The sequence below is a fragment of the Cydia strobilella genome, chromosome Z (assembly GCF_947568885.1).
Source record: "Cydia strobilella chromosome Z, ilCydStro3.1, whole genome shotgun sequence".
In the NCBI taxonomy this organism is placed as follows: Eukaryota; Metazoa; Arthropoda; class Insecta; order Lepidoptera; family Tortricidae; genus Cydia; species Cydia strobilella.
This window is the reverse complement of record NC_086068.1, coordinates 9,574,612-9,602,128: the sequence shown is the minus strand read 5'-3', so window position 1 is coordinate 9,602,128 and position 27,517 is coordinate 9,574,612. Positions and strand designations below refer to the sequence as shown.

General features: G+C 37.8%; 1 protein-coding gene across 1 annotated transcript in view; it reads left to right on the top strand.

Moving 5' to 3' along the window:
• Positions 1 to 3,470: 3,470 nt before the first annotated feature.
• LOC134753894 (glycerol kinase) overlaps positions 3,471 to 27,517 on the top strand; it is a 45,431-nt gene continuing 21,384 nt past the window's right edge. The window contains exons 1-6 of the mRNA XM_063689857.1: positions 3,471 to 3,905; positions 4,538 to 4,711; positions 7,178 to 7,325; positions 8,409 to 8,560; positions 10,576 to 10,824; positions 11,347 to 11,516. Of these exons, the coding sequence (XP_063545927.1) occupies positions 3,663 to 3,905; positions 4,538 to 4,711; positions 7,178 to 7,325; positions 8,409 to 8,560; positions 10,576 to 10,824; positions 11,347 to 11,516 (1,136 nt within the window). The 5' untranslated portion in view covers positions 3,471 to 3,662. The remainder of the gene's footprint in view (positions 3,906 to 4,537; positions 4,712 to 7,177; positions 7,326 to 8,408; positions 8,561 to 10,575; positions 10,825 to 11,346; positions 11,517 to 27,517) is intronic.

Here is a 27,517-nt window from a genome sequence, read left to right as displayed (position 1 = left end):
TTCTCAGAGTACCTGAACATACACATTACAAAATCCCTTGGTGAACACAATACGGTATTCCAAGCTGAATGTGTAGGAATAATAGAAGCTTGCAATGCTATTACAAGACGACAAGTGAAACACGAAACCATACTAATACTGTCAGACAGTAAATCGGTACTACAAGCGCTATGCAGCGACAAACTTACTTCAGAGCTTATACTTGAATGTCATCGGAGCCTCACTGAAGTGAGCAAAGAAGGCAACAAAGTAACAGTACAATGGATAAAGGGGCATAGTGGATCAAGAGGAAACGATGCAGCGGATGAACTGGCCAGGAAAGGTTCAGAAACACCAGCATATGGACCCGAGCCAATCATGACCCTACCAATATCCTACATACACAACCAGCTAGAACAACATCACAGACAACTGCACAACAAGTACTGGAATGAAATGAAAACATGCAGGCAAACCAAAGAAATTCTACCGGAACTGAACCACAAGCTTACCAAAATATTACTGAAAACACCAAGAAGCCAACTACGTAAAATAGTAGGATTAATAACAGGACATAACACACTAAACAAACACCTACATATTATGGGTAAAACGGACAGCCCCATGTGCAGAGCGTGCATGGCAGAAGAAGAAACAACAAAACATATTCTCCTAGACTGGAAACAGGTAGAAGTATATAGGAGCAAATACCTAGGGAATCCATGCACACTAAAGGAGGCAAATAGCAACCTGAAGACTTTGCTAGGCTTCATGGAGGAGCTGGGGTGGTTAGAGTAGCGCTACCTCGTTTCACGCAAAATAGGCACATTGGATGTCGAGTTGCGGAAAATGCCCAGCAAAACTAACTAACTAACTATGTACTTATAGCTATGTTAATGCTTACATCTATCACTATATATGTGACGTTTTCAACCAAAAGGTACCACATTGTCGATAAGGTTGATTTCTAATTGAAGCTATATGGAAATGGCGCCTTACTGACAAGCGACAATAAGTATCCTTTTGGTTGAAAATGGCACATATACAGAATAATTATTATAATAAAATTAACATTAGAATAAAAAACAATATTAAAATAAAATTAGTTATGTTTCTAGAAGTACATACCCAAGTAGCTTATACATAATAAGTACTTCTAGAAACATTCATTTTGACAACCCTGAATAGCCGAAAGGGATAGTGCCATATATTAGAAAGGGACATCATGGTTCGACCCTGAACCGCTGTCAAACTTCGGTTTTATTGGAAGTTTCCTTTCTGTACGGTAGTACTATTATTTATTCTGTGGTACCAAACGAACTGACATAAAGGAGTTAAGGAGTCCCGTCTCGTAAGGGCCCTCAACACTCGTGCGCGAATCACGGCGCGAAGCCGCGAACGCGTGTGGCGTCGATATCGCAGATTGTTCACGCCTTCGCGTCGTTGTCGGTTATTCGGCCCGCGTCAAACAAAAGAGACGCGAAGCGCGAGCATGCAAGACTTCACATTACACACTATTTTGGCTCCTCTGTGTCAAGAATAGTCAAGATAAATATTGATTATATTACATTATATTATATTAAACAGCAGTTGGTTTCGTCATTACCAAACTAAAATGGAGTTGGGCGGGACATGTTGCTAAGACGCGAGATGTGGCGGGAGATGTTGTGTATGTGGCAGAGTGACGGCAGGTGGACTAAAATGTTAACGAAATGGTGGCCGCTTTCGAATGAAAGAAGCCCCTGGCCATGAATCTAGTATAACTGGATCGGTCATGAGGAGTGGGGGAAAATGACCGAACGGGATAGTCTTATGTATCTTTCAGTAGGAGTAGCAGAGAAAGCGCTGTTATTGTTTGTCCTTGTCATAGTTTCACTTTTCCACCGCTGCCACAACCGAGGTTTTGGCAAACAAATAAGTACGTGACATGTCATGTTTGTTCGTTGCTTGTTTAATTATCGTTGTTTTGTATGAAATTGTGCTTTCTCTTATGAAATATAGTGATGGTTAGCGTTTTGAATGCTTGAACTTTGATGAAATACTGGTGAATTGTTCTGTAATCGGCTGTAATAGCCGCTCTGAGCAAAAATATGAGATCATAACCTTTCACACGTAAGTACGGTATTTTACACCTTCCTCTTAACGCAATATGTGAGAATAACATCGTAAAATTACGTTACACTCAAAGCAATGTAGAATCAAACGATTTCAATAAAAATATCACAATTATTTACGCAAATTAAGAAAACATTATTTGTAAAATTATCCGCCCAAATTACGTAGGTAGGTAGGAGTCTGAGGTCAGCCATTTTTAAACTTCTTCTTAATTTAGCTGCATAACAATCATGTTAGGGATACCAGATGAAAATATCATAATTTTATGGGTAATTTTGACCTCGAAGTTTTTAGTACTTCTAATTCAAAAAAAGAAATAATCAAATGTTTTGAAGATTAAATGTGGTGTACATTAATTGGTGTGATTGCGATTTGTGATTTCTTTAAATTAAAACCCATAATACATTTTATTTTACGTTTTATTTACTAAACATGTTTAGTTTTGTACCACCTGCGCGAATTATAGGAGCTATTTCATTGTTTATACGCCTAAAAAGAACGGCCCATTGACATTTTATTTAACAATTTTTTAATACCGTCAAACAAGCTAACTTTGCCTCCAGGGTAATCGCCCCAACGTGATATCAAATATTGGGGTAATTTTTACCAATATGGTATCCCCACGTTTATGACGTCATCTATGTCTATCCCTTACGGGCGCACGCGTATAGCTGGTCTATGTAATGCTAGGTCTATGCCCCTGGCGTTCGTTGGTTCGTTGGGTGGACGACATCCGAAAGATTGCGGGGCACTTCTGGATGAGATTAGCTCAGAACCGGGACAAGCGGCGTACTGGAAGAGAGGCCTAAGCTCAGCAGTGGGCGATAAAGGGCTGGCTGATATGATGATATTAAACAGCTATATTTTACGGTTTTACAACAAAACAAAATGGGATCACATATGATGCCATAGATAACTAACAGTTACTCTTCAACCTCGCGACCGCCACGCCACGCCACGTCGCGAACTCGCGATATGTTCGCTCCGCGAAGTCGCGCCGCGATTCACGCACATAGTCTGGAGGGACCTTAAGAGCTTATGAGAAACGATAAGATGTATCTCTTATCGCGTCTCACGTATAGCGGCGTCCCTCTTGTTAGTCACTAAATTAGGATAGTGTAATAAGCTCTAGGGATTATGTTCTCTTTGGTGTAGAGCTGTGGAGTATAGAGTATTATAGACTAACTAAAGCATTCGATATATTCGATTCGATTCGAAGGTTGTTGTTATGTTGTTATAGTTGGCTTGTTATAAAAAAAAACTATTTTGAAATTTGTCTTTTTCGATTTACTTACTTTCTCGAGTTTCTTGTGTAACAATCTAACAATTAAAAACTGAACAAGTGATCAGTAGAAAAGTACTTTTCTATATGAAATGAAATACATAAAATACATTACAATATAAGAGTTTTTACAATCACTGTCACTGTCGTTAATTTTGTTATCTGTTAAATCTTGTTAGAAATTATCAATTTATTATTTTGATAATCCTCGCGCGTATTAGATAAGGGTCATTTGGTATTACTGATCCATTTAGAAACACATGATTGATAGAAAACCGTGCTGAAAATGAGTGAATACGGAAAATTCGGACCACTCGTCGGCGCCATTGACGAGGGCACCTCTAGCGCAAGATTTATCATTTTCAAAGCTAACTCTTTGGAAGTCGTCGCGTTGCATCAAAAGTCTTTAGATCAGCATTTTCCTCAGGAAGGGTGGGTTGAACAAGATCCTATGGCCATTCTTGAAGTTGTGACAACATGCGTAGAAAAAGCAGTCGAGAAACTAGAAGCAATGGGCGGAAGGGCTAAGGTATATCAGTAAATTTTTTATACAAATATTTAACCAACCGAGCCCTTTATAAACTAATTTTTTATCTTTTCATATTTTTTGGGCACATCATTAATTCTCACTACATTCATTTGGACAATGCAATAGTAATTCTAATAAAAAATAAGAAAAACGCATCTAAGAACTTGTCCAACAATCAATGTTCAAAGTTATATTAACAATAATTGTTGGTTCATAAATTTGTTGTAATTAGCAAATATATTCACTATATACTTACTGAAATGCAATGTTTTCATTGCTGCATCTGGAAATGTGGAACAATATAATGCAGAAACAAGACACCTTCAGTTGCACCTATTGCCCGCTGTTGCAGTTATCTTTCATTATGGGGCAACTGACTTCACTCTGCCCCAAGCTTTATTGCTCCACATGGATATTTCTTAATAAAACTATTATTTACCTCAATATTATGCCTTATTCATTTCGGTACAAAAAAAAATGCTTCTTTAACACTTTAACTGTATGTGCATTACTTGACACGCCCAAACTACTCTGTCACGTCTACATTTGGGCATTACCTGTAAGTCAGTAGTGAAAGCGAAGTGTTAATATTGTGTATGGCATACAAACCGAGTATAACTTAATATTTCTAGGATATAATAGCAGTGGGAGTGACAAATCAGCGAGAGACTACGATAGTATGGGATCGTAATACAGGAAAACCACTGTACAATGCTATAGTGTGGCTTGACATGAGAACAACGGCCACTATAGACAAACTCCTGGATACTGTGCCTAACAAGACTAGGAATCAGAACTATCTTAAGGTAAAATTTTATAGTCTCGTTATTTACCCTTCTGCCCTGTTACAGCAAAACAGCTCTAGATAATCTAGATAGGAAATATGTAATAGCATACGCTTTTGTGCCTTGCTGTAAATAGATTCACTTATAAATAAATAGGTACAAAATTTCATGTGGTAAGAACCAAAGCCGTTTCCTTTGAACTTTTCCTAATACAACATATCAAACAATCACGCAAAGTTTGGTCGCAGTCTGTAAAATTGCAATGAGTACTCATTTTCTTTATATTTAAACTATAATATCTCTATAATATATATAATAAAGAAATTCTTAAGGGTGACTACAGCCTGAACCTAAAGAAAGTAGTGAGTGACACATGTCTTCTGCCATGCCTGATCTATGGTTCACAAACATGAGTGTACACAAATAAAGTAAAAGAAAAAATAAGATCAACACAGAGAACCATGGAAAGGAGTATGATGGGACTCAGGAAGATACAAAAAATAAAACACACAACAATAAGAGAAAAAACAAAGGTTGCTGATGCCCTCACAAATGCTTTAAAACTTAAGTGGGGCTGGGCAGGACATGTAGCCCGAATGACTGACAAAAGGTGGACCAACATAACCACTAAATGGAAAGCACCAGCAGGCAAACGGTCCATAGGAAGACCAAAAAAACAGTGGGCAGATGACATAGTCCATACAGCTGGAAAACAATGGATGGAGAAAGCGAAGCAGAGAGATGATTGGATAAAATTGGAGGAGGCCTACACCCAAAGAGGGATCCATATATTAGATAACATTTAAATTACAAATACAAAAACCATTTAAAACTTCTTATGGAATAAAGGGCTATAATAATAATAATAATAATCTCTATAATATTGCCGTAATTCGGGAGAGCACTCATGATTGCGTCCCATCCATAATCCAAATCCATACTGGTTTTGTAGATGAACCTAACCCTTATTTTTCAGTACACTACAGTAATGATGATATTTCCCTGAAACTTCCCTTATGTCATTTCTCTAAGAGAAGCTTGTTAGATAAATGACTGGCATTGAGAATATTTAAAAATAATGACAGGTGATATTTTCAATGAAAACGTTTTGAATGTAACCTTGTTCTATATTTTGTCATGGCATTGTCATGGTCACTATATCTGTACCAATACAATTAAGGGATATGTTTTAAACTACAATAAACCTGTTACAATAAATAATCTATTTACATTCTTAGTTACTTGACACATTTCTGTGATGTTACACGGCTTGGCTGTTAATATAATAGAGCTTGAATCAAAGGTCTTCAGATAAGGATACAAAGGTTAGCAATTGCTGATTAATATTACTGCAATAAACTGTATTCACTTCAAACATTATAGCCATAGTACAAAGTATATGCTTATCTATAAACATACATACCTTGGCCTTAAAATAGATAGTACATTTAACTGGGGCCCACACATTAATTATGTATGTAATAAACTGATATGGATCTTGTCCAAATTATCCCTTTTAAAATATAAAACACCCTTTTGTACCCGTATAATGCTACACATGTCACTAGCCGAATCTATAATTAGTTACAGCTTAAGTAGTTACCTGGATAATATATATACATATAAACTACAACTACTAAGCCTGATAAAAGCAATTGTACCTAACTTGATAAAGAAAATGTATATAAACGACGAAACAAAGCTGTTTGAGTACTCTAAAATAATTAATGTCTAAAAATATGATGCTAGTATGTGATGAAATCGCTAACTTACCTAACCTTAAAAATAGATCTAGGGCACAATAATTAAGAAATATCAATATACCGAAGTATGTACCGGAATACCTAAGGAAAAAGAACCTGGCAATTTATGTTACCCAATACACTAAACTCATGGCCTATTGATGTTAACCAAAATATACATAATAACACACATAAGACAAAAACAATTATAAAACATATGTTGTTATCAAGTACAGGTGCGGTGTTGTTTATCAACAACTCAGGCAAACTAAATGCTTATTATTTAACTTACCATTCTTTCCTTAATATTTAGATAGCCACCTAACCTAACGGGAATGTAAACGAGCGAGCGATTTTTATTTTCAGTTTTAATCGTGTGTCGATAGAAGGCAGTAAATTTACTGTAAATACAAAATTAACTATGACAGTACCCAACTATCCTATATATTCTCTTTGCCTTTATTAAGCATATTTAACCTATCTTGGAATTTCATATACTTTCTTCAATATATAACTAAAAATCAGTCCAGCTCACACTATTATAGCATTTATTTGTTCTAAATTTCAATATCTAATTACCCTCTCAGTCTCCGACAATAATTATATATTATATTATCCAGGGTCTGCCTGAAACACCTTCTTAACAGATAATCTTTGCTGCAATGTGTCATAATTTATATATATAGATTATTTATATATATATTATATTATCATATTTCTAACTAATCCTTGACCATTTTTTTAGCCGCTGTGTGGTTTACCACTGTCCCCATACTTCAGTGCTGTGAAGCTAAGGTGGCTCATTGATAATGTGGACTCAGTTAAGCAGGCTATGAAGAATGGCACATGCTGCTTTGGTACTGTGGACACTTGGATTATTTGGAATTTAACTGGTATGTTTCTCTCTTTAGTAATTGTAATACTATTATAATTTTAATTATAAACAAGTATAATTTAAAATTGTGATTATGTTGATTAATTAGCTCCATGAATGGATTTATTTTTATTTTTGGAATCATAATTTATATCGTTGGAACACCGGAAATGATAAAAATACTTTTGTAAACCTTAACATTATTTTATTAAAAAATATTTAAGATGTTGAAAATTTTTGGCGGTTGAAACGCTCATAATTTTTGGCGCGAATTCGACAGAGCGTGATGACGTCACACGTTGGGCGGCCCAACTGACGTTTGCTACTAATGACACTAATCTGTCGAACGCGTGACGTCACGTGGCGTTTCGAGCGTTTCGCTCACTAGCTTTTCGCGGGCAAATTTTTGTACTTTTTATTTATAATTTTAAGTAATTAAATGGTAATTTAAAAACGGAAATGCATTTGTAACATGATATAACGGTAACAAACATCCGAATAAAACATATTTCGTTCAAATATAAACTTCATGCATGAGGCTAATTGTGGCCTGTTGGAGTGGCCACAATAGGATGATGAGGAATTTTTTGAATGTCTAAAAGTGTAACATTATTGGTACTTGAATAAGAATATTAATATCTGTGCACTTTGCTTGAGTGCAATTGCGATTAATCTGCAACAACAGTGTTATCTAAGCTGATAGGTTATCATTAATATGACATGATTAGGCTTACCTATATTAAATGCCACAGCGAATGTATTAAGATTGATATTCTCTTGTTTACTTACTGGCTTATGATACATAAATTATACCCATGTTTATATTGTTTATGCTTTATCCATAGTGATAAACCAGACCAACCATTAAACAATTAATTATAATTAATTAATTAATGGTATTTTTGCGAATGACAGTATATTTTCACACTGTCATTGATTCAGTGGATGCTATTCTTGCAAAATAATTATTTAAGAAACAATATAATTAGATTGGAATAGTTTCAAATTGTTTATTGATATTTAGTTAATACCTAATGAATAGTAAAGCCAGATCTTATAATGTGGTTCATTGAACTGGTTTTATACCATTATAACGTTTTAGGCGGACCCAATGGAGGAAAGCATGTAACTGACGTGTCAAATGCCTCGAGAACAATGCTCATGAACATCGAAAACTTGAAATGGGATCCGTTACTGTTGAAGTTTTTCGAAATCACAAGTCCTGTCCTGCCAGAAATTAAATCCAGTTCAGAGGTAAAATAGGCCTAATTCACAACAATACATCTAGCTTAAATCGTACTATCGAACAACTTCATTCCTGACCCACTGTGAGACTTTTTCACATTTACTAAAGTAAGGACACTAAGCACAAATAATTTCGTAGGTAGGTACATTGACTGGCCTGTTCCTATCTCTATAGGGATTATTACTGCGATGTTCTGCCGCCAGAGTGCAGCACTCGTACACATGCTAAACCATAGAGTAACATATACATACTATGCCTTACAGTTTTTTACAAGTTTTCATTATGACATTGATGCATCAAGGTGGTTTGTTTACAGGAGGCCTACCGCGAAACGCGAAAACGAAATTTCGTTATCTGCCTCTCTATCGATCGAATATGCAAGAGTATATTGCTCTGAAGAATTGTTTGACATGATGCCAACGGCCGCTTTCTATCACCGCACCGCTCGCCATTCATCCTCACACCCTAGAACCTAAATGGTCGCGTACTGTGCGGTTTAAGAGGAATTTCCTCCCGCGGACGCTTCGGCTCTGGAATGAGCTCCCTGCCGAGGTTTTCCCGAGGGGTTACAGTATGGGGTTCTTCAAAAAAGGAGTGTACATGTTTTAAAGGGTCGGCAACGCGCATGTAATATCTCTGGTGTTGCAGGCGTCCATAGGCTATGGTGACTGCTTACCATCAGGCGGGCCGTATGCTTGTTTGCCACCGACGTGGTATTAAAAAAAAGGATTGAGGCAGGAACCGAACTTTAGATATTCGTGTTTCGCTGTAGGCACTGTGATTGTGCTAGTGACGCCCTCTACGCAGAGTTTTGCGTAATGAAAGGAAATGAAATTCTTTATTTTTAAGCAACAATTGGCAATAAAATATATCTTAAAACTAAAAACCAAAACTAAAAACACAATTATGGCTGCGATGCAGTTCGCAACCCCGCAGTGTCAGGAAGCCGGCCGCGGAACCGCCGGTACTTGACACTCTTCGGACAGAACTCCTTGGTGAAGGTCGCTAGATGTTCAGTCGGAAAGGTTGCTACGAAATAATTAAAATTCACACTGTGTCGAGATTCCAACTTCATGAGTCATGACCCTCAGGATGAATCCGGACGACTCGTACATACTTTACGATCTCCTCGACCTTCGTAAGGTAGTGTAATCGGGATCGGGACACATACAACAGCGTAATATTCCCTATTGCACGCACATAATTATTTTGCTAACCCGCCGATTCTGCTGGCGGTCAGTACCACTGTGTGAGAATTATATTGATGTCCCAATATAATTATGCGCGAGCGATAGAGATAGACACAGGCGGGTCAATGTACCTACGAAAATATTCGTGCTTAGCGTCCTTACTTTACGTTCTTGGCATTATATTGATTTAAAAATTAAATTTATTATAGTTGGTCAAACCAAATTGTCAGTAAATAAGACCAAAAAAAAACTATACACTTCCTTTTCTTTTGGGTGCTAGTACTAGTGTAAGACAAAAATAGTATGATTCTCTCTGTCTATGTCTGAAATGAGACAGTCCTTTGACAAACTATATGACACCACTTACTGCGAACACATTCTATGGTGAGATTGGTGAGTCACAAATCGGTTTATTTGAATTTCGATTGTTCAGTCGGGGTCCCTTTGTTTTGACATTATTATTGAAAGTCATAATGTAATGATTGTCAGATTATCATTAGTCATAATTCTGAAACCGTTAACTTTTCAGGATTTTCGTAAGGTTATCCTATAGATAGGTTAGGTTAGGCTTGTTTTATGGCAATCCTGAAAAGTTACGCGTTTCTGAGAAAAACCAAATTATGTCTAACGAAAATGTGGCCAAACAATACATTATGACTTACAACTTCATGGGAAATAATAGAGACCCTGTTCAGTCATCTGTAAAAACATCATAGCCATCCTGCACAACGATACGCGCAAAAATAACTGACACAATCTTGTTTGTAGAGTCACGAACGTGTCATATGTTTATGCGCATTTCGTTGTTAAAGATATTATTGGGAATATTTCAGGTATATGGTTACATATCTGACGGGTCACTCAAGGATATTCCAATATCGGGCTGCCTAGGCGATCAGCAAGCCGCCTTAGTAGGTCAAATGTGCCTACAGAGGGGTCAGGCTAAAGCTACATATGGCACAGGCTGTTTTGTGCTTTACAACACTGGAGATATTCGAGTCAATTCCAGTAGAGGTTTGCTGACTACTGTTGCTTTTCAGTTGGGTAGCAAAAACCCGCCCGTTTATGCACTAGAAGGTTCGGTTAGTTTCCATTTTAGATTTATTAATAAATTTGAAATAAATACTTTAATTAATACTTTTTTAATTATACTGTTTTTTACAAGCTTTTATATAACTTGCCCTGTTAGTATGTTGTGGGGTCATCCACGTAACTCGGACACGACGACGAAATAAAAAACCGGCCAAGTGCGGGTCGGACTCGCGCACGAACGGGTCCGTACCATTACGCAGAAAACGGCAAAAAAATCACGTTTGTTGTAAGGGAGCCCAACTTAAATATTTATTTTATTCTGTTTTTAGTATTTGTTGTTATAGTCTGCAACAGAAATACATCATCTGTGAAAATTAAGTCAATAACAACTCAATCGTTGGGAACTCTGTGATAAAACAACGCGAACTATGTAATTAATTGTGTTTTGGGTTGTTAGAATTGTCTCGATGAGTATTAGTTGCCTGTGGAAAGAAAATTAAAGGCAGCGATAAAAGCTTGTACCAAAAATGAAATTTTTGCCAAAAACTTATTTAATGATAATTGGTTTTTAGGTTGCTATAGCCGGCGCTGCGTTGGGATGGTTGAAAGATAATATAGGATTGTTGGAAAGTGCCAAGGACTCGCAAGAACTTGCGGAGAACGCAACTGAAAACGGTAGTGTTGTATTTGTGCCTGCCTTTAGCGGGTTGTATGCGCCCTATTGGAGGCAGGATGCTAGAGGGTAAGTTATTTTTTAATGTTACGTTTATGATGAACATAAGTGATGATGAGGTAGCCATACCTTATGCTGCGGATGCTTTGGCGGCATGGTCGGATCTCAACCCGAGTGCGCCCACGCCGGAGTTACTGGACCGTCAGCGCTCATGGGACGATATAGGGGTGAAGCGGGTGTTCGACGGCTTGTTGGGGAATGCAGCGGGTGTGGACAGGGCGAGGCTCGTCGCTGTGTCGAGGCCAGAGTCCGGAGCGTGGCTTCAGGCGCTTCCTTCTCCGCACTTAGGTACCCTTCTTGATAACGACTCGATGCGGGTGGCCGTGGCTCTTCGCCTGGGCTGTGATGTGTGTGAACCTCATGTATGCATCTGCGGCTCTATGGTGGAGAGAGACGGCCATCACGCGTTGAGTTGTTGTCGGTGTGCTGGGAGGTACCCACGCCTCCACGCCTTGAATGATATCGTACGAAGGGCGTTGGTCTCGGCGAATGTTCCGTGTGTGCTGGAGCCACCGGGTCTTAGCAGAACAGATGGAAAGAGGCCCGACGGGTTGACCTTGGTCCCGTGGGAGAGAGGCAAATGTCTGTTGTGGGACGCCACGTGCGTCAACACTTTTGCTGCTTCGCATATTGGCCGCACCGTGCGTTCGGCGGGGGCAGCGGCTGAGCTAGCGGCGGCTCGGAAGCGGGAAAAGTATGCGGTGTTGACGCACTACCTATTTGTCCCTCTTGCCGCGGAAACCACTGGCTGTTGGTGTGCTGAGGCCAAGACTTTTATTGGGGAAGTGGGCAGACGGTTGCGGGAGAGTGGTCATGACCCTCGCTCCGGGTCGTTCCTTTTGCAAAGGTTGTCCATCGCTGTTCAACGCGGCGAGCGTGATGGGCTCCTTTGCATCTGGAGGGGCGCGGGGCGCATTTTGTGAATAGTTTTTGTGTTTGTTAGGTTTTAGTTTAGGTTAAGATCTTTGTAATGTTTTATTTTGTATGACATGTGTGTTATAACTTGTAATTACAAAAAAAAATATGAACATAAGATAGTTTTTACTAAGGATATCAGCCCTTAAGTAAGGGAGATGGAATTTACTATAGAAGTAAACTAATTCTACGCAGACGAAGTCGGAGAGAGAATAGAATCTATTGAGTATAATATAAAAATAAACCGCTACGCTTCATACTACGCGGCATTTTACCGAGTGAAATGATTTCTAACAAGTAGTAGGTACCTGTGAGTGGTCGAGGCTGTGATGTTCTCAACTTTTTAAATAAAACTAGAAAACTTATCTTTTATAATCGACCTAATAACGGGCTAAACACTGTAGCTTGCAAAATCATATGATCATATCAGCAGTTGGTAAACAATTTATTGATAAATTATTGTCGTTGGAAAGTTATTCGTGCCACTAAGTTTTGTGTCAGGTTAAACACACAGGAAATTAAATAATGCCGGTAAGTACCCACCTAGGTACTTTACTATTCACAGCCAGTGACTATTAATACGTTCCTATTCGTAAACTAGACCTACATTCGTATTCATTGTGACATTTGAGACAACGCAGCTCCATTATATAAAGAGATGTCAGCATTTGGACACCTCACGGCTCTGTCATCAAACTGGCTCTAAGAATTGTTCACGAAGTAATACTATGAATAATAAATTTTTATTTATGTCTATTTTTGGGGTGGTCCGTTTTGTGATGTTGTTTTCTTCTGTCGTGTTTTTAATCGTTTATCCTGTTCTCATCTTCTATTAAAACTAATAAAACCAAAATGTGACTAATTTACATTTTAGTTTTAGTGTAAAGTTCTGGTTTTGGTCGCAAAATGTATACATATTGCTCTCTTTTATCTTTACCTCTGTAGTTTCTTTGGTTCATTTCGTTTACATTTGTTTTTTTTTCATGTTGCAATTTTTATAAAAGCTACAGATACACGCATACTTAGATCGGGATGTGTGTGCCACGTTCACGTCACACACACGTCCTATTCACCAGTGCATTGCATAACATGCCTAAGTTGAAGAATAAAACTTTCAATGCCATTACTGTTCAAAGGGCTAATTGTTGAAGAACTTGAAGATTATGCCTCGGCGGGTCTCCACCGGCCTAATGATTTTAGCTTGAAATATTATTAATATTGTCCATTGCACAATGGCTATGTCACTTCCAACAGTTCCAACTCCTAGGGGTAAATATATTAAAAAGAAACATATTCCGGAAACAGAAAAAAAGGGTTCAACCGGAATCGGTAGCATTAGTCAAAGTGGTAAAAGTTTCTTGATTCTGCATTGTTCTTTGTCGGTATGAGTGTATGATAAAATATTAAAGTCCATTTTATGTATAGTTCGCATATCTTCATCGTTTTTGCTTTGACAACCAATGTTAAAATCGGATTTCAAGAAAGATCTCATTTGTTGTGATGTCACTAATTCTTGTCTTTGTTTTCCCCTCATATGCGTGCCCAACTTCTCAATGTTCAGTTGAGCAGAAATTTCTCGACATTTTACTGTTACTTACTTTTACGTCTCATGTACATCATAGAGCTAGTTTTATGGAAGAGCTTTAAGGTTGTCATAATAACAAAAATAATAATGCAAGAACCACTTAGGTACAAAACTTGGCTCCTTCGTGTCACTTCTCTAGCTGGCTAGCTCGCGGAAAATCAAACTATGTTCTTAATTTAAAGATAAAGTATAACAAAACTATAACCACAAATACTAAGGTTTCAGTCAACATGAGAGCCGTTAGTAATGAATGGCGTTATTCATAAACCCGCTGCAAGCCTCAATAAAATTTGTCGATCGCTTGTCTTTATCTGTTATTGTGACTGATCTGATGTAGGTATTTGGAAGAAAGGGATAAAAGATTAATTAGCTAATGGAGGCTTGTACAGTTTTATAATTATAGGGGTTAAACTGTATTCAGCTGTAGCCTTTAAATATACATTACACTAGCTTCTACCCGCGACTTCGTCTGTGCAGAATTACCTATTTCCTTCTTATTGTACTTCCATATCCAACTTCCGTCGTCAATTCCAGATTTACACCCCCTTCACGCATGAGTTCAGTGACAAAAACTATCCTTAATGTACTTACATGCAGGCGCGGATCCAGCTCTCAAAAAAGGTTGTGGTCACAGCCACCCGAAAACCGAAAATCGGCCAAGTGCGACTCTAAGTTCGCTCATAAAGCAATTATGAGTCATGAATGACTTTTGAATTTGATTACCTATTTCCTTTTTCCTGCGCATCAGGACTTTGGCTTTGAATTAATTCAGAGCTGATTTCGTCCAATTAAATAGTAAATTTTGATTAAATTCCAAATCAATTTCAATCAATCTTTTTTTTTGTTTCCTATACTAGCCACAGCTAGTAAGCCAATAGGGACACTAAACTGGGCGGTGTCTTAACGGTGTCTCGGAAATTGTAGTGTGACCAGCAAGTGACATGCACCAGGCGAGACTTAATTTACAACTACTGAACCGATTTGATGAAATTTCGGCTACTTCAAATGATATCAAATTAAATTAAACGCTAGTATACATTTTACATTAAATAACTTTATTTACAGTTAGATGCTAAACCGAACCGCATTCTACTCTACTTTGAAATGAATCTTAAATGTAGGTATACGAATTTGGTAAGCAATTATGTTTGCTGTAAATTATTTCCCATTTTGAGTAATTTGAAAATAGGATGTTGAATTTTATCTTTAAAAAGTTATTACCATGTTTTGCACCAATCATAGAGGTATGATTGGCGGGTAGTCGGGTAGTCTATTTTTTTTCATAACAAAACTTCTAAGATCTTCATAAATATCCTTTGACATCCATCAAGTTATTATACGTACATGAACTAAAAATAGATAATTAGTTTAATTTTTTTTACTTAAATAGAAATTAAAGATAATGATCATGACTGATGATTAGTAATATAACTACTCCTTTTTAACCAATATAATTCAGACAAGTTGGTTTAAGTAGGAACTTTAAAAAAAAATATAGGATTTTTTTATGTAAATAGGTATAGTGCTACAACACTATACCTATTTACATTCCTATAAAATTTTATTATTAATTTGTTTTGTTATTGTAACGCGTCTTATAATAAACAGCAATTCTCTCAAATCTTAAATCTAGTAATTATTGCAGAAATAAATACTACGTGCAAAAATTAATCAGTGGTCTGCTTCATACATATTTATTTGCAATGATTCAGTTTTGCACCACTCTCTTTGTTTACAATAATTTTTTGCAAAAAAATATTTGAGCCAATCTGTTATATACTTATGTATACAGGGAGTCATTCGTATCGAGGTTATGAAAAAGTAAGAATTTTACATTTTAGCCTTTTGCGTAAGTAAATAAATGAATAAATATTATAGGACATTCTTACACAGATTGACTAAGTCCCACGGTAAGCTCAAGGAGGCTAAGTAAAAAATCATAAATGATAGACAGCTAATTTGTGGACTACTTAGTTGTCAGAGCTTTTCATAATCTATAAGTTGCATTAAAAGCAATTAAGTCATGCTAGACTATAATCAATATATATCTATATTTATTTTAAGAACATGTTTAATTCAAAGTAAATTTGATGAATGGTCAAAAAAAAAAAAATATATATATATATCAATTTATTACATTTATTACTAAGGTACTACTTTTGACTCAGTTTTACACCTTTACCTACTTTCCAAAGTCAAATTTGAATAGGCTTAAGAACTTAAGATAAGAAATATTTTATGTTTATACCGTATTTTTATTAGTTAATTAGTACATTTCTAAATAAACGAATGTGCTATACTTCCAAAAAAGTGTACGAACATGTTACGTGACAGCTGTTCCATACAAAAATGAACTGTCATAGGCATCATCATTGGACGCGCGAGGTAACGAGGTATAACTGTGGGAGCACCCAAACGTAAGTTTGATTTTGCTATTTAAGTATATACTTAAATTACAAATTCAAGCTTACGTTTCTTTTTTGCGAAAACGTTGATTATTTGATCTATATCTAGGTTCGTATCTTTATGTATATTCAGGAGAGCTAGCCCGGATAACCTTTCCTCTGCCATTGAGGCCCGCAACCAAGATTTTACTCTGCGAAGAGTAGAAAAAGATCTCTCTGCGGTAGCAACGCTAACCGGGAGAGTTGCTAATATTTGTAAAAACATTTTGATGTTAGGGTACAAATCTTAGATAAATAAGTAAGCATAGAGTACTCCATATACCAGTTTCCTTACTTAATATATGTATAGTATGGTAAAGTTTGAAAATTACTAATAATACATACGTATTATGAATCATTTTTAAACTCCCTTGAACCTAATACTTAGTAAACGTAGTTACGCTTAGCTGACTTATTTCCCTATAGTATGAGGTATTCCATTACTACTCAATCGACCACTAAATATGTAGGTAAATTATTTTATATTTGACTAGGTACATAAAGAATCTATACAATTAAATTTTTTAAATCTAAATGTTCAGTCGAGATAGCATGATATGCCCCATAAATATATACCTATTGCACAGCTGCGTGAGTAGTTGTAGGATTTAATTTTCAAGATATTTACTTAGTCGTTGACTAGAAGACGCCAAAAAACCCCCTCAAGAAAACAAATCACACACAACACGAAATATCATAGGTACAAATAATAAATCGATAAACAATGTAGGTAATGAATATTTTATTGGATAATTTGTAACTTTGTTTTATTATAAAAGTAATATACATAGAGTAGCTTACTTACACGTCGAGAAACAATCAGAGCGATAAATTGCTCTGATTGTTTAGGTAAACCCTGGCCGAAATGACCAAAAAACAAAGTTAAAATAAAGTTACAAATGATATATAGAGTAGGGCATTGCATTAGAGCGGTAAAATAGCAATAATTTCATTAAAATAACTTACCATTGTGTCGAAACAACAATCACACTATCACAGCTATTTTACCCTGACTGACATTAACAAAAAACTTTTCAAGAATGGCGGCTTGCCTCGGAACTTTTGGCATTTTGGCGGGAATCTACATGTGCATGCATACAACTCAATACACTCTTGCTTTTAAATTAGTAGATCTGTCTATTGTCTATGGTCTGCGCGAGTGCGCGCTTCCAACCAGGTAGTCATCTCTTTTTTTCTAATACATATTCATGCGCCAAAAAGAAACAGATAATATGTTGTAAAAATGTGACAAAAAGTATCACCATTTTTGTCTATGGCTCTTTGCTGCGTTCCGAATCACGCACGATTCATTGTTTTTATTTTTTATTTTATGAAGGCCTATCGATCTCAATATACCGTGAAAGTGTAAAAAAGGTTGTGGGCATGCCCATCTTGCCCACAACGGTGGATCCGCGCCTGCTTACATGGGACTCAAGCGACCTATATCTAAGTACTAAATGTCATTCAGCACTTTAAGCGTAAGAGGCAGACAGAGTTAATTTCACATTTATAATATTAGTAACGATAACGATTTATAATTATCAATTCCGGATTAAGACATTTTGGTGCCCTAAGTATTTCCAAGCCAGCGTGCCCCCCCCTGGCTGGCTCTAAGGATTGTTCACGAAGTAATACTATGAATAATAAATTTTTATTTATGTCTATTTTTGGGGTGGTCCGTTTTGTGATGTTGTTTTCTTCTGTCGTGTTTTTAATCGTTTATCCTGTTCTCATCTTCTATTAAAACTAATAAAACTAAAATGTGACTAATTTACATTTTAGTTTTAGTGTAAAGTTCTGGTTTTGGTCGCAAAATGTATACATATTGCTGTCTTTTATCTTTACCTCTGTAGTTTCTTTGGTTCATTTCGTTTACATTTGTTTTTTTCATGTTGCAATTTTTATGAAAGCTACAGATACACGCATACTTAGATCGGGATGTGTGTGCCACGTTCACGTCACACACACGTCCTATTCACCAGTGCATTGCATAACATGCCTAAGTTGAAGAATAAAACTTTCAATGCCATTACTGTTCAAAGGGCTAATTGTTGAAGAACTTGAAGATTATGCCTCGGCGGGTCTCCACCGGCCTAATGATTTTAGCTTGAAATATTATTAATATTGTCGATGGCACAATGGCGATGTCACTTTCAACAGTTCCAACTCCAAGGGGTAAATATATTAAAAAAGAAACATATTCCGGAAACAGAAAAAAGGGTTCAATCGGAATCGGCAGCATTGGCCAAAGTGGTAAAAGTTTCTTGATTCTGCATTGTTCTTTGTCGGTATGAGTGTATGATAAAATTTTAGTCCATTTTATGTATAGTTCGCATATCTTCATCGTTTTTGCTTTGACAACCAATGTTAAAATCGGATTTCAAGAAAGATCTCATTTGTTGTGATGTCACTAATTCTTGTCTTTGTTTTCCCCTCATATGCGTGCCCAACTTCTCAATGTTCAGTTGAGCAGAAATTTCTCGACATTTTACTGTTACTTACTTTTATGTCTCATGTACATCATAGAGCTAGTTTTATGGAAGAGCTTTAAGGTTGTCATAATAACAAAAATAATAATGCAAGAACCACTTAGGTACAAAACTTGGCTCCTTCGTGTCACTTCTCTAGCTGGCTAGCTCGCGGAAAATCAAACTATGTTCTTAATTTAAAGATAAAGTATAACAAAACTATAACCACAAATACTAAGGTTTCAGTCAACATGAGAGCCGTTAGTAATGAATGGCGTTATTCATAAACCCGCTGCAAGCCTCAATAAAATTTGTCGATCGCTTGTCTTTATCTGTTATTGTGACTGATCTGATGTAGGTATTTGGAAGAAAGGGATAAAAGATTAATTAGCTAATGGAGGCTTGTACAGTTTTATAATTATAGGGGTTAAACTGTATTCAGCTGTAGCCTTTAAATATACATTACACTAGCTTCTACCCGCGACTTCGTCTGTGCAGAATTACCTTCCTTCTTATTGTACTTCCATATCCAACCTCCGTTGTCAATTCCAGCTTTACACCCCCTTCACGCATGAGTTCAGTGACAAAAACTATCCTTAATGTACTTACATGGGTCTCAAGCTATATCTAAGTACTAAATGTCATTCAGCACTTTAAGCGTAAGAGGCAGACAGAGTTACTTTCACATTTATAATATTAGTAACGATAACGATTTATAATTCTCAATTCCGGATTAAGACATTTTGGTGCCCTAAGCATTTCCAAGCCAGCGTGCCCCCCCTAACCCTGGATTTTTTCAGATTTAACTGATTTGGTAAACCAGGTGTGGCTGCAATGAAGGACGTGACCAATCTATGACATTATGTGGATGTCAAATTCGCTTAATTGAGTTTATTGTTGGTAAAAACTCGAGTCGAGAAACACAACACGACTCGCGAGAGTGTGGACCGCGAGCCAGGCGCAAATTTCGTCAGTCATCGCCTCCCGGGCGAAAACTCGTATAGCGGTTAACGGCTATGTATGATGAACCCTCGTGAACGTCAGCTGCCGCTCCGTTGGTGGGTTGAGGAATGGCAGCCACCGAAGCGCGTAACACGGTCTTTCCACCGCGATACAACCGGCTGACGATTTGTTTTATTAACAATAGCATCTAAACTATCATCTAACAAAGTATCAAACGGGAGGCGATGACGCCGATGACTGAAAAGAATTTTCTTTTTTACATGTTCATGTGACCAGCTGACGGTCTTTCCACAGCGATACAATCGGCTGACGATTTTGTTTATTTACAATAGCATCTGAACTATCATCTGACAAAGTATCAAGCGGGAGGCGATGACAAAAATTTTTTTATAGACTATTTGATGCCATTCCTCAACCCACCAACGGAGCGGCAGCTTACGTTCACGAGGGTTCATCATACATAGCCGTTAACCACTATACGAGTTTTCGCCCGGGAGGCGATTGGTCATGAAATCTGTTCCTGGCCCGCGGTCTACTGGAGCGGACTGCAGAAAACAATATAAAGTTCTCTGAGAAAATTTCGCGTTTTGAACACATATTAAATCACATTTACAATCGGGTCTATCGCGAATTTAAATAAATAATTTCGCGATAGACCTGATTGTAAATGTGATTTAATATGTTCTCTGAGAAATACTAAAATCTCTACAAAATAGTCAGGACTCTTATGAAAGTCCTTAGACTTTATTATTAGTCTGAGAAACAGAGTCGATTCTTAAAGGAAACGAGTCAAACGACTCCTACAACAAGTCTCCAACACAAATTTAGCTGACCATCTTTCATATGTATATGAAAGATGGTCAGCTAATCTATCGAAATGACGACTTGAAAGATCAAGTTCTTTCCGCGTACTTATTAAGTTATTAGAAAGAAAGCGGGGTAACAGATGGGACATTAAAGTATTTAAACGGCTTTTAAACATTTCAATCAATAACTCATTTTATACAGGGTGGCTAAAAAATAAGTTTTTTTCCGTTTCCAGGGAGGTTTTGGGATTATACTGAGCAACTTATTATGGGATCAACCACGAAACCGCGAAAAAAAAAATTACCCTCCCACAGAAAATGGACCAGCCAAAATGTATGAAATAGCCAAATTTTTTTTCGGGGTTGGTCCTATAGTAAATGTTGCTCAGTATAATCCCAAACCTCCCTGGCAACGGGAATGCACTTACAGTGCGTTAACTCTGAGAAACGACCTTCGGATTTTAGAAAAATACAGCGGGTATCGGCGGTAACACGCGAAGGTGATACTGCTGTTCTGCTTTCTTATTAACTCACAAAAAGTTTTAAACTTACCGCAAAAAGTTAAGGATACCTATTGTCTCAATGTAAAATAAGCCCTAATTTAATGACATTATGCTTAATATTCGAGTGATGACTATATTGCGATTTGACTTTTTGTCATAACCTAAATATAAAATAGAATCAGAATTTGAAATTCGAAAACCAAATTTGAACACACGTCACACCGTCATTTACTACTTCTGGCGGAAATTATATAGAGTTGATAATACCAGTTACATATTTCAGTTCATATTTTTTGGTAAAATTATACAATTGGAAAATTGTGATATTATTGTAATTTTTAAAACTACCTATTCAACATCAGAGTCATTTGTATTAATTATAAATCGGTCACTATAATCGTCTATTTTATTTTCATATATACGGAAGTCTTCTTCACATTTAATTGCGTGTTGACAAACTTTTTTCCAATCTTCTGGACCAATCATATTGACCTTCTCTTGCAGTAGATTCTTTACGCTTGTCAAAGTCATGTCAACATTACGTTAAGCTACGTATTGTTTTAATGGGGCCCATATATTCTCAATAGGATTAAAGTCTGGGTGGTACGGAGGTAAACGCAGAACAGAATGACCATGTTCAGCCAGTATTTTTTCTATGGAATATTGTATAAATATGTTCGTGTTTGTGTTATCGACGAATTTACGATAATATCGTAAATTCGTGGTTTTGTTAAGCTGGGGTCTACTGGAATATCATGTGTTGTCAACCAATCTATCATGTCTTCTTTCCGGGTATTAGAATTGGGCGGTTTTTCGGTGTATTTGTTGTGATATGGGGCATTATCAACAACTAACACTGAATTCGTCGGCAAATTTGGAATAAGCTGATTTTTAAGCCATTTTTCATAGTTCTCGCTATTCATCTCTTTGTGATAATCGCCTTTTGTGCCTGTAGATTTATACATAAGCAACGCACCAGGTATAAAACCATTTTCATTGCCGGCGTGAGCTATTATGAGACGTTGTCCTTTGGAAATTGGTTTTTTAATTCCTGCGTTGCTAGAGTCTGACCAACCTTTGCTACCAACGTGCGACGTGTGTATATACGACTCGTCCATATACACTATATCCCTTCCTTCATTCCTGCTTATTTTAATTTTATCTAAATATTTGGTCCTTTTCAGTTGCACATCATGCTTTTCCATCAAAGTTTTTCGATTATCCCTTGTTTTACATTACCGAAATCCCATTTTTCGTAGCGTGACTGTAGAACCCTTGAAATTAATAGCTTCTATTAGCTTCAACCGCAAATTTTTCAAATTCGGGAGTTCTTTGAATCTATTATGGAAATCATATACCATCCTCCTGATTACATCGTAATCAAAACTATCCAGATTTAACACAGTCCTTTCTCGGTCTCTTTTTCTTTGGCGTTTCAAAGGGCATGGATGGAGGTTTTTTGTCAGCTTCGCTTAATATGTTTCTTAATGTATGTTTTGAAATTCCGGTTGCTTCTATCACCCGGTCTTAAATTTTATTAAAATATTTACAAGTATCACTATTCTTAAAAGTTTCTGCTTCTTTTGAAAAATATTTGTATACATTATATATGATTTCCCGTGATTGACCATTTACAGAAATACCCTTTTTGAGACGAGTCCCTATTTAGTTGCCAAAAAATATGAAATTAAATATATATTGTTTACCTACTAGTTATGGTGGTATTAACTACTCTATATAATTTAAGGCTGAAAAGACGACTGCACTCTTTGGGTGTTGGATTGCAACTAAATCAGTAAGAAACTGTCACTTTCTATTACGCGATTACGTCCGATTTTACCCGAAAAACGAATGTCGTTCTAAGAGTTAACGGACTGTACTTTTTAGCCACCGTGTATATTGTTGGATATTCCGTGGACTACTCAATGAAATACCATATTAAAGAAAGCAAAATATATTGTGCATCCGCACAGGCAAACGATTACAAGAGAAGTGACATCTGTCTAGAAGACTTAATAACCAGAGTTTATACTGGGACATATATACGAACTCCATGTAGATATATTTTGCACATGCCAACCTCATTGTTCTAATTATATTAGTTCCAACACTGGCCCTTGAACCAATATAAACTCATGTAAATCACATTACACACATTAAACACATTAAATAATCTAAGCATAGACACATCCGCTGTCTAAAAATAATAAAACATTGCAACAGCAAAAACATAGCATAAGTATAAATTTATCAGAGTATCCGTCACACAAAACAGTAAATAGTCTAAATATGTATGAAACGGATCCAAAACAAATTACACTTCTGCAAGTATACCTACTGCTTAGAACCATTCATGTCATTTTGTTCAGCGATACAAATAAATGACATACAAACTTATCATGTTTTTCTTTTGCCAACGGTTTCGTTAAAATGTCGGCCACCATTTCATCAGTAGATAGGTATTTTATAACGACTGTACCTTCCTCAACGATTTCCCTGATGAAATGATGTCTTACGTCTATATGTTTTGTTCTGGCGTGGTACATAGAATTAGTGCACAACTTCAGTGCAGACTGATTATCATTAAATAACGTAATCCTATACTGTACCCCGTAAATTTCGAACAGAAACTTGCGTAGAAAAAGAGCCTCTTTACATGCATCTGACAGACACATATATTCAGCCTCTGTGCTTGAAAGAGCGACTGTCTTTTGTTTTCTACTCTCCCAAGAGATGGTAGAATTTCCAATCTTAAAGGCGTAACCGGTATAAGATCGACGATCGACCTCATTCGACGCAAAATCGGCGTCAGCATATGCGACGATATCCAATCCTGACTTCTGAAAAGTTAAACAATGATTAAGCGTACCTTTCAGATAGCGAAGAACGCGTTTCGCCGCCTTCCAGTGAGTCTCGTCGTACGCGTCGTTGAACTGGCTGAGTGAGCTGACAGCGTGCGCAATATCCGGTCGTGTACATACCGCTATGTACATCAGACATCCTATCAGGCCTCTGTAGTCGTGCGTACAATCCTTCTTTGTAGATTTCACTAGCTTCAGACCTGTCTCCATAGGTGTTCGCGCAGGTTTGCAATCTGACATGTGAAATCGTTCTAGCACCTTCTTAATATAGCTTGACTGGTCTAGAGTTATTTCATTGTTCTGTCTGCAAAGCCTCATTCCAAGAATGTGATGTGCTGGCCCTAAATCTTTGATTTCGAAGGCCTTCTTTAATTCTTCTTTGATTCCTGCCGTATCTCGGCAATCAGCTGAAGAAAATAGCATTATGTCATCAACATAGAGCGCAATTATAATCATAGATTTCCCGCTCGACTTGACATAAACACAAGGTTTGAATTTCATTTTGCTCGTCAAAACGCCATTTATTTTCTCATACCAAGACTTCGAAGCTTGCTTCAGTCCGTATATGGCCTTATTCAACTTGTAAACTTTATCTTCTTGGCCTTTAATCTTGTAGCCCTCTGGCTGCTCCATAAAAACGGTTTCCTTTAAATCTCCATTCAAAAACGCCGTTTTTACATCCAGATGCTCGATATTCATGTTATGTTCCGTTGCTAAAGCTAGTAACGTACGTATAGTAGAATATCGTACTACAGGAGAGAAAGTTTCTTCGTAATCAATACCGTATTTCTGGGTATAACCTTTTGCAACAAGGCGCGCTTTGTACCTCAAGATTTCTCCGTCGAGGCCAAGTTTTCTTTTAAAGATCCACTTGCATTTGACCGGCCGTTGCTTCGTATCGCGGTCAGTCAGAGTCCAACACTTATTATCGATGAAGGATTTATACTCTTCCGCCATCGCGGCTGTCCACTTACTCGCTTCTGGGCCATTCAGTGCCTCGCGTACTGTCTGAGGGTCCCCCATGTCACTGCATACAGTGCGTGCTACACTAGCTGACTCAAACTCACTAGTTTCGTCCGTAGAGTTCTCGTAGTCTTCCAGTGTGGAATCTCCTGGGACATACGTCTCATCCGCAGGGTCATCTGGGGTCTCACTACTGCTCTCAGAATCATCTATCGTAATGGCGCTGTTATCTTGACAGTTTTCGTTAGATATTTCTGCGGGCTCTTGGGGTAAATCGGGTAAGGCGGGTTGCACTTGAGCATCATCGGCGACAGTTACATTGTTCGGAAATAAAGCAATCTGAGTGTAACGTGAACTGTCATCCTCATCCGATGAAGTGTCATTCCAAAAAGCATGTTCTAGAAAAGTGACATTTCTTGCTTTTATGACATTCTTCGGGCTCGCCGGATCTATCAATCTGTAACCCTTTGACTCGTCACAGTATCCGACAAAAATATATTTCTTACTTTTGGGATCCAATTTGTCCCGTTTGTGCTGTAGGGCATAAGCTTGACAACCAAAAATGCGTAGGTAACTCAGATTCTTCTTTTTACCTGTCCATTTTTCTTCTGGTGTACTGCCCATAACAGCCTTAGTTGGAGAGCGATTCTTCAGGTAGACGGCGGTGTTGACCGCTTCTGCCCAGAATTCCTTTTTCAAGCCTGCTTCCTGGAGCATGCATCTGGCTTTCTCCGTAACGCTTCTGATCGCGCGTTCCGCGACTCCGTTCTGAGCTGATGACCTTGGAACCGTGGTCTGATGTCGAATCCCATGCTTCTTCAGGAACTTCTGAAAATTAGAATTGACATATTCACCACCATTGTCACTACGAAGAAATTTTATTTTCTTATTGGTTTGGTTTTCTACGAGAGCTTTGAATTCTTTAAACATCTCGAAAACCTCATCCTTTCTCCTAAGAAAATAAACGAATGTTTTTCGTGACAGGTCGTCAATGAACAACAGAAAATATCTTTTCTCACCTAGGGACGGGCACGGCAGTGGTCCCATGACGTCACTGTGAACTATTCCAAGGATTTCCTTGGCCCTGGTCTCAGATTTCTTCGGAAATGGCAACTTGGTCTGTTTACCTAAGATACAGGAAACACACGACTGAAAGTTATTGTTGTCATAAGAAATACCTTTGACCATACCTTTTCGCAGTAACTCCATGCTTCGGGTGTTCAGATGCGATAGACGATGATGCCAAATTTGTTGCGTCGGCTGGCTTCCAGTAGCAGGGGACTGCGGTGCTTGCTTCACGCTCACGGCAACAGGACGACTGTCATCCTTCAGTCGACGTGCCGGCACCGCTTCGCTGTCACCTGTACCTACAGACAAAGACGAACACATGGCCTGCGAGGATGGCTCACTACACGAAACAGTTTCAATGGCATCAAGTTCATAAATACCATCTCTCAGGGTAGCTGTAGCCAAAACCTCCCCATTTTCATAGACTGTACACACGCCAGAACGAAACACAATTTCGTAACCTTTCTTATCCATCGCACTAACAGATGACAAATTAGTAGACAATTTTGGGACTAAGTACACATTACTTATCGATCTCACACTATTGTCCTTTAACACAGCTTGCGCAGTTCCTTTTCCAGCTGTCGGCAATGCTTCACCATTGGCAATTAACACCTTCTTTGGCTTTTCAGTTGTAAAATCTGATAAAAAACTGCGTTTATTGCAAAAATGCTGCGCCGCACCGCTGTCGACGTACCAAACGTCACGCTTGACTCCTGCGGCCAGCGCTGTGAGATGCGCCTGGCTTTTCCGGCCACTCTTCTTGCCGTCAGAGTTGTCAGGACAATCCTTCTTGATGTGCCCACTCTTTTTGCATCTGAAGCACTTAATTGGTTTGGGTGCTTTCCGAGCTGCTAAAGCCGTAGCATCTTCGCTTTTCTCATCGCGTCTTGCGTTTTCCAGAAGCAATTTCGCTTTGACATTTTCGCTTGACAGTGACGTGTTCGAATTTTCTAGAGCCATAATCAAGGGGTCGTAATCGCTTGTCAAACCGCTGAGTAAAATCACGGCCACGAAGTCATCTTCTAAAGCCGATCCGATGTCGCTCAGTTGTTGTGATATATCCATGACCTTATTCACGTATGCCTCCATACTCGCACATTCGCTTAACTTGGTGGCGAATAATGTGCGAAGCAATCCGAGCCGTCGTGACAAGCCTCGGTCCTCGTATGCCTTCTGCAGGTTGCTCCACGCTTCGCGAGCCGTCTTGGCATTTCTAATTTGTGGAAATACACAAGGCTTCACGTTCAAGGCGATTTTCGCGAGTGCCTTTTCCTGCTTCTTCGCGTCTTCGTTTTTATTTTCAGTTGCGCCCACACAATCCCAAAGATCGTCGTGGATGAGCACCATCCGCATCATAAATTTCCAGGATGGATAATCTTGGATCCCGGATAATTTTTCAATAAAAACATTCTGAATGGCAGTTGCCATCTT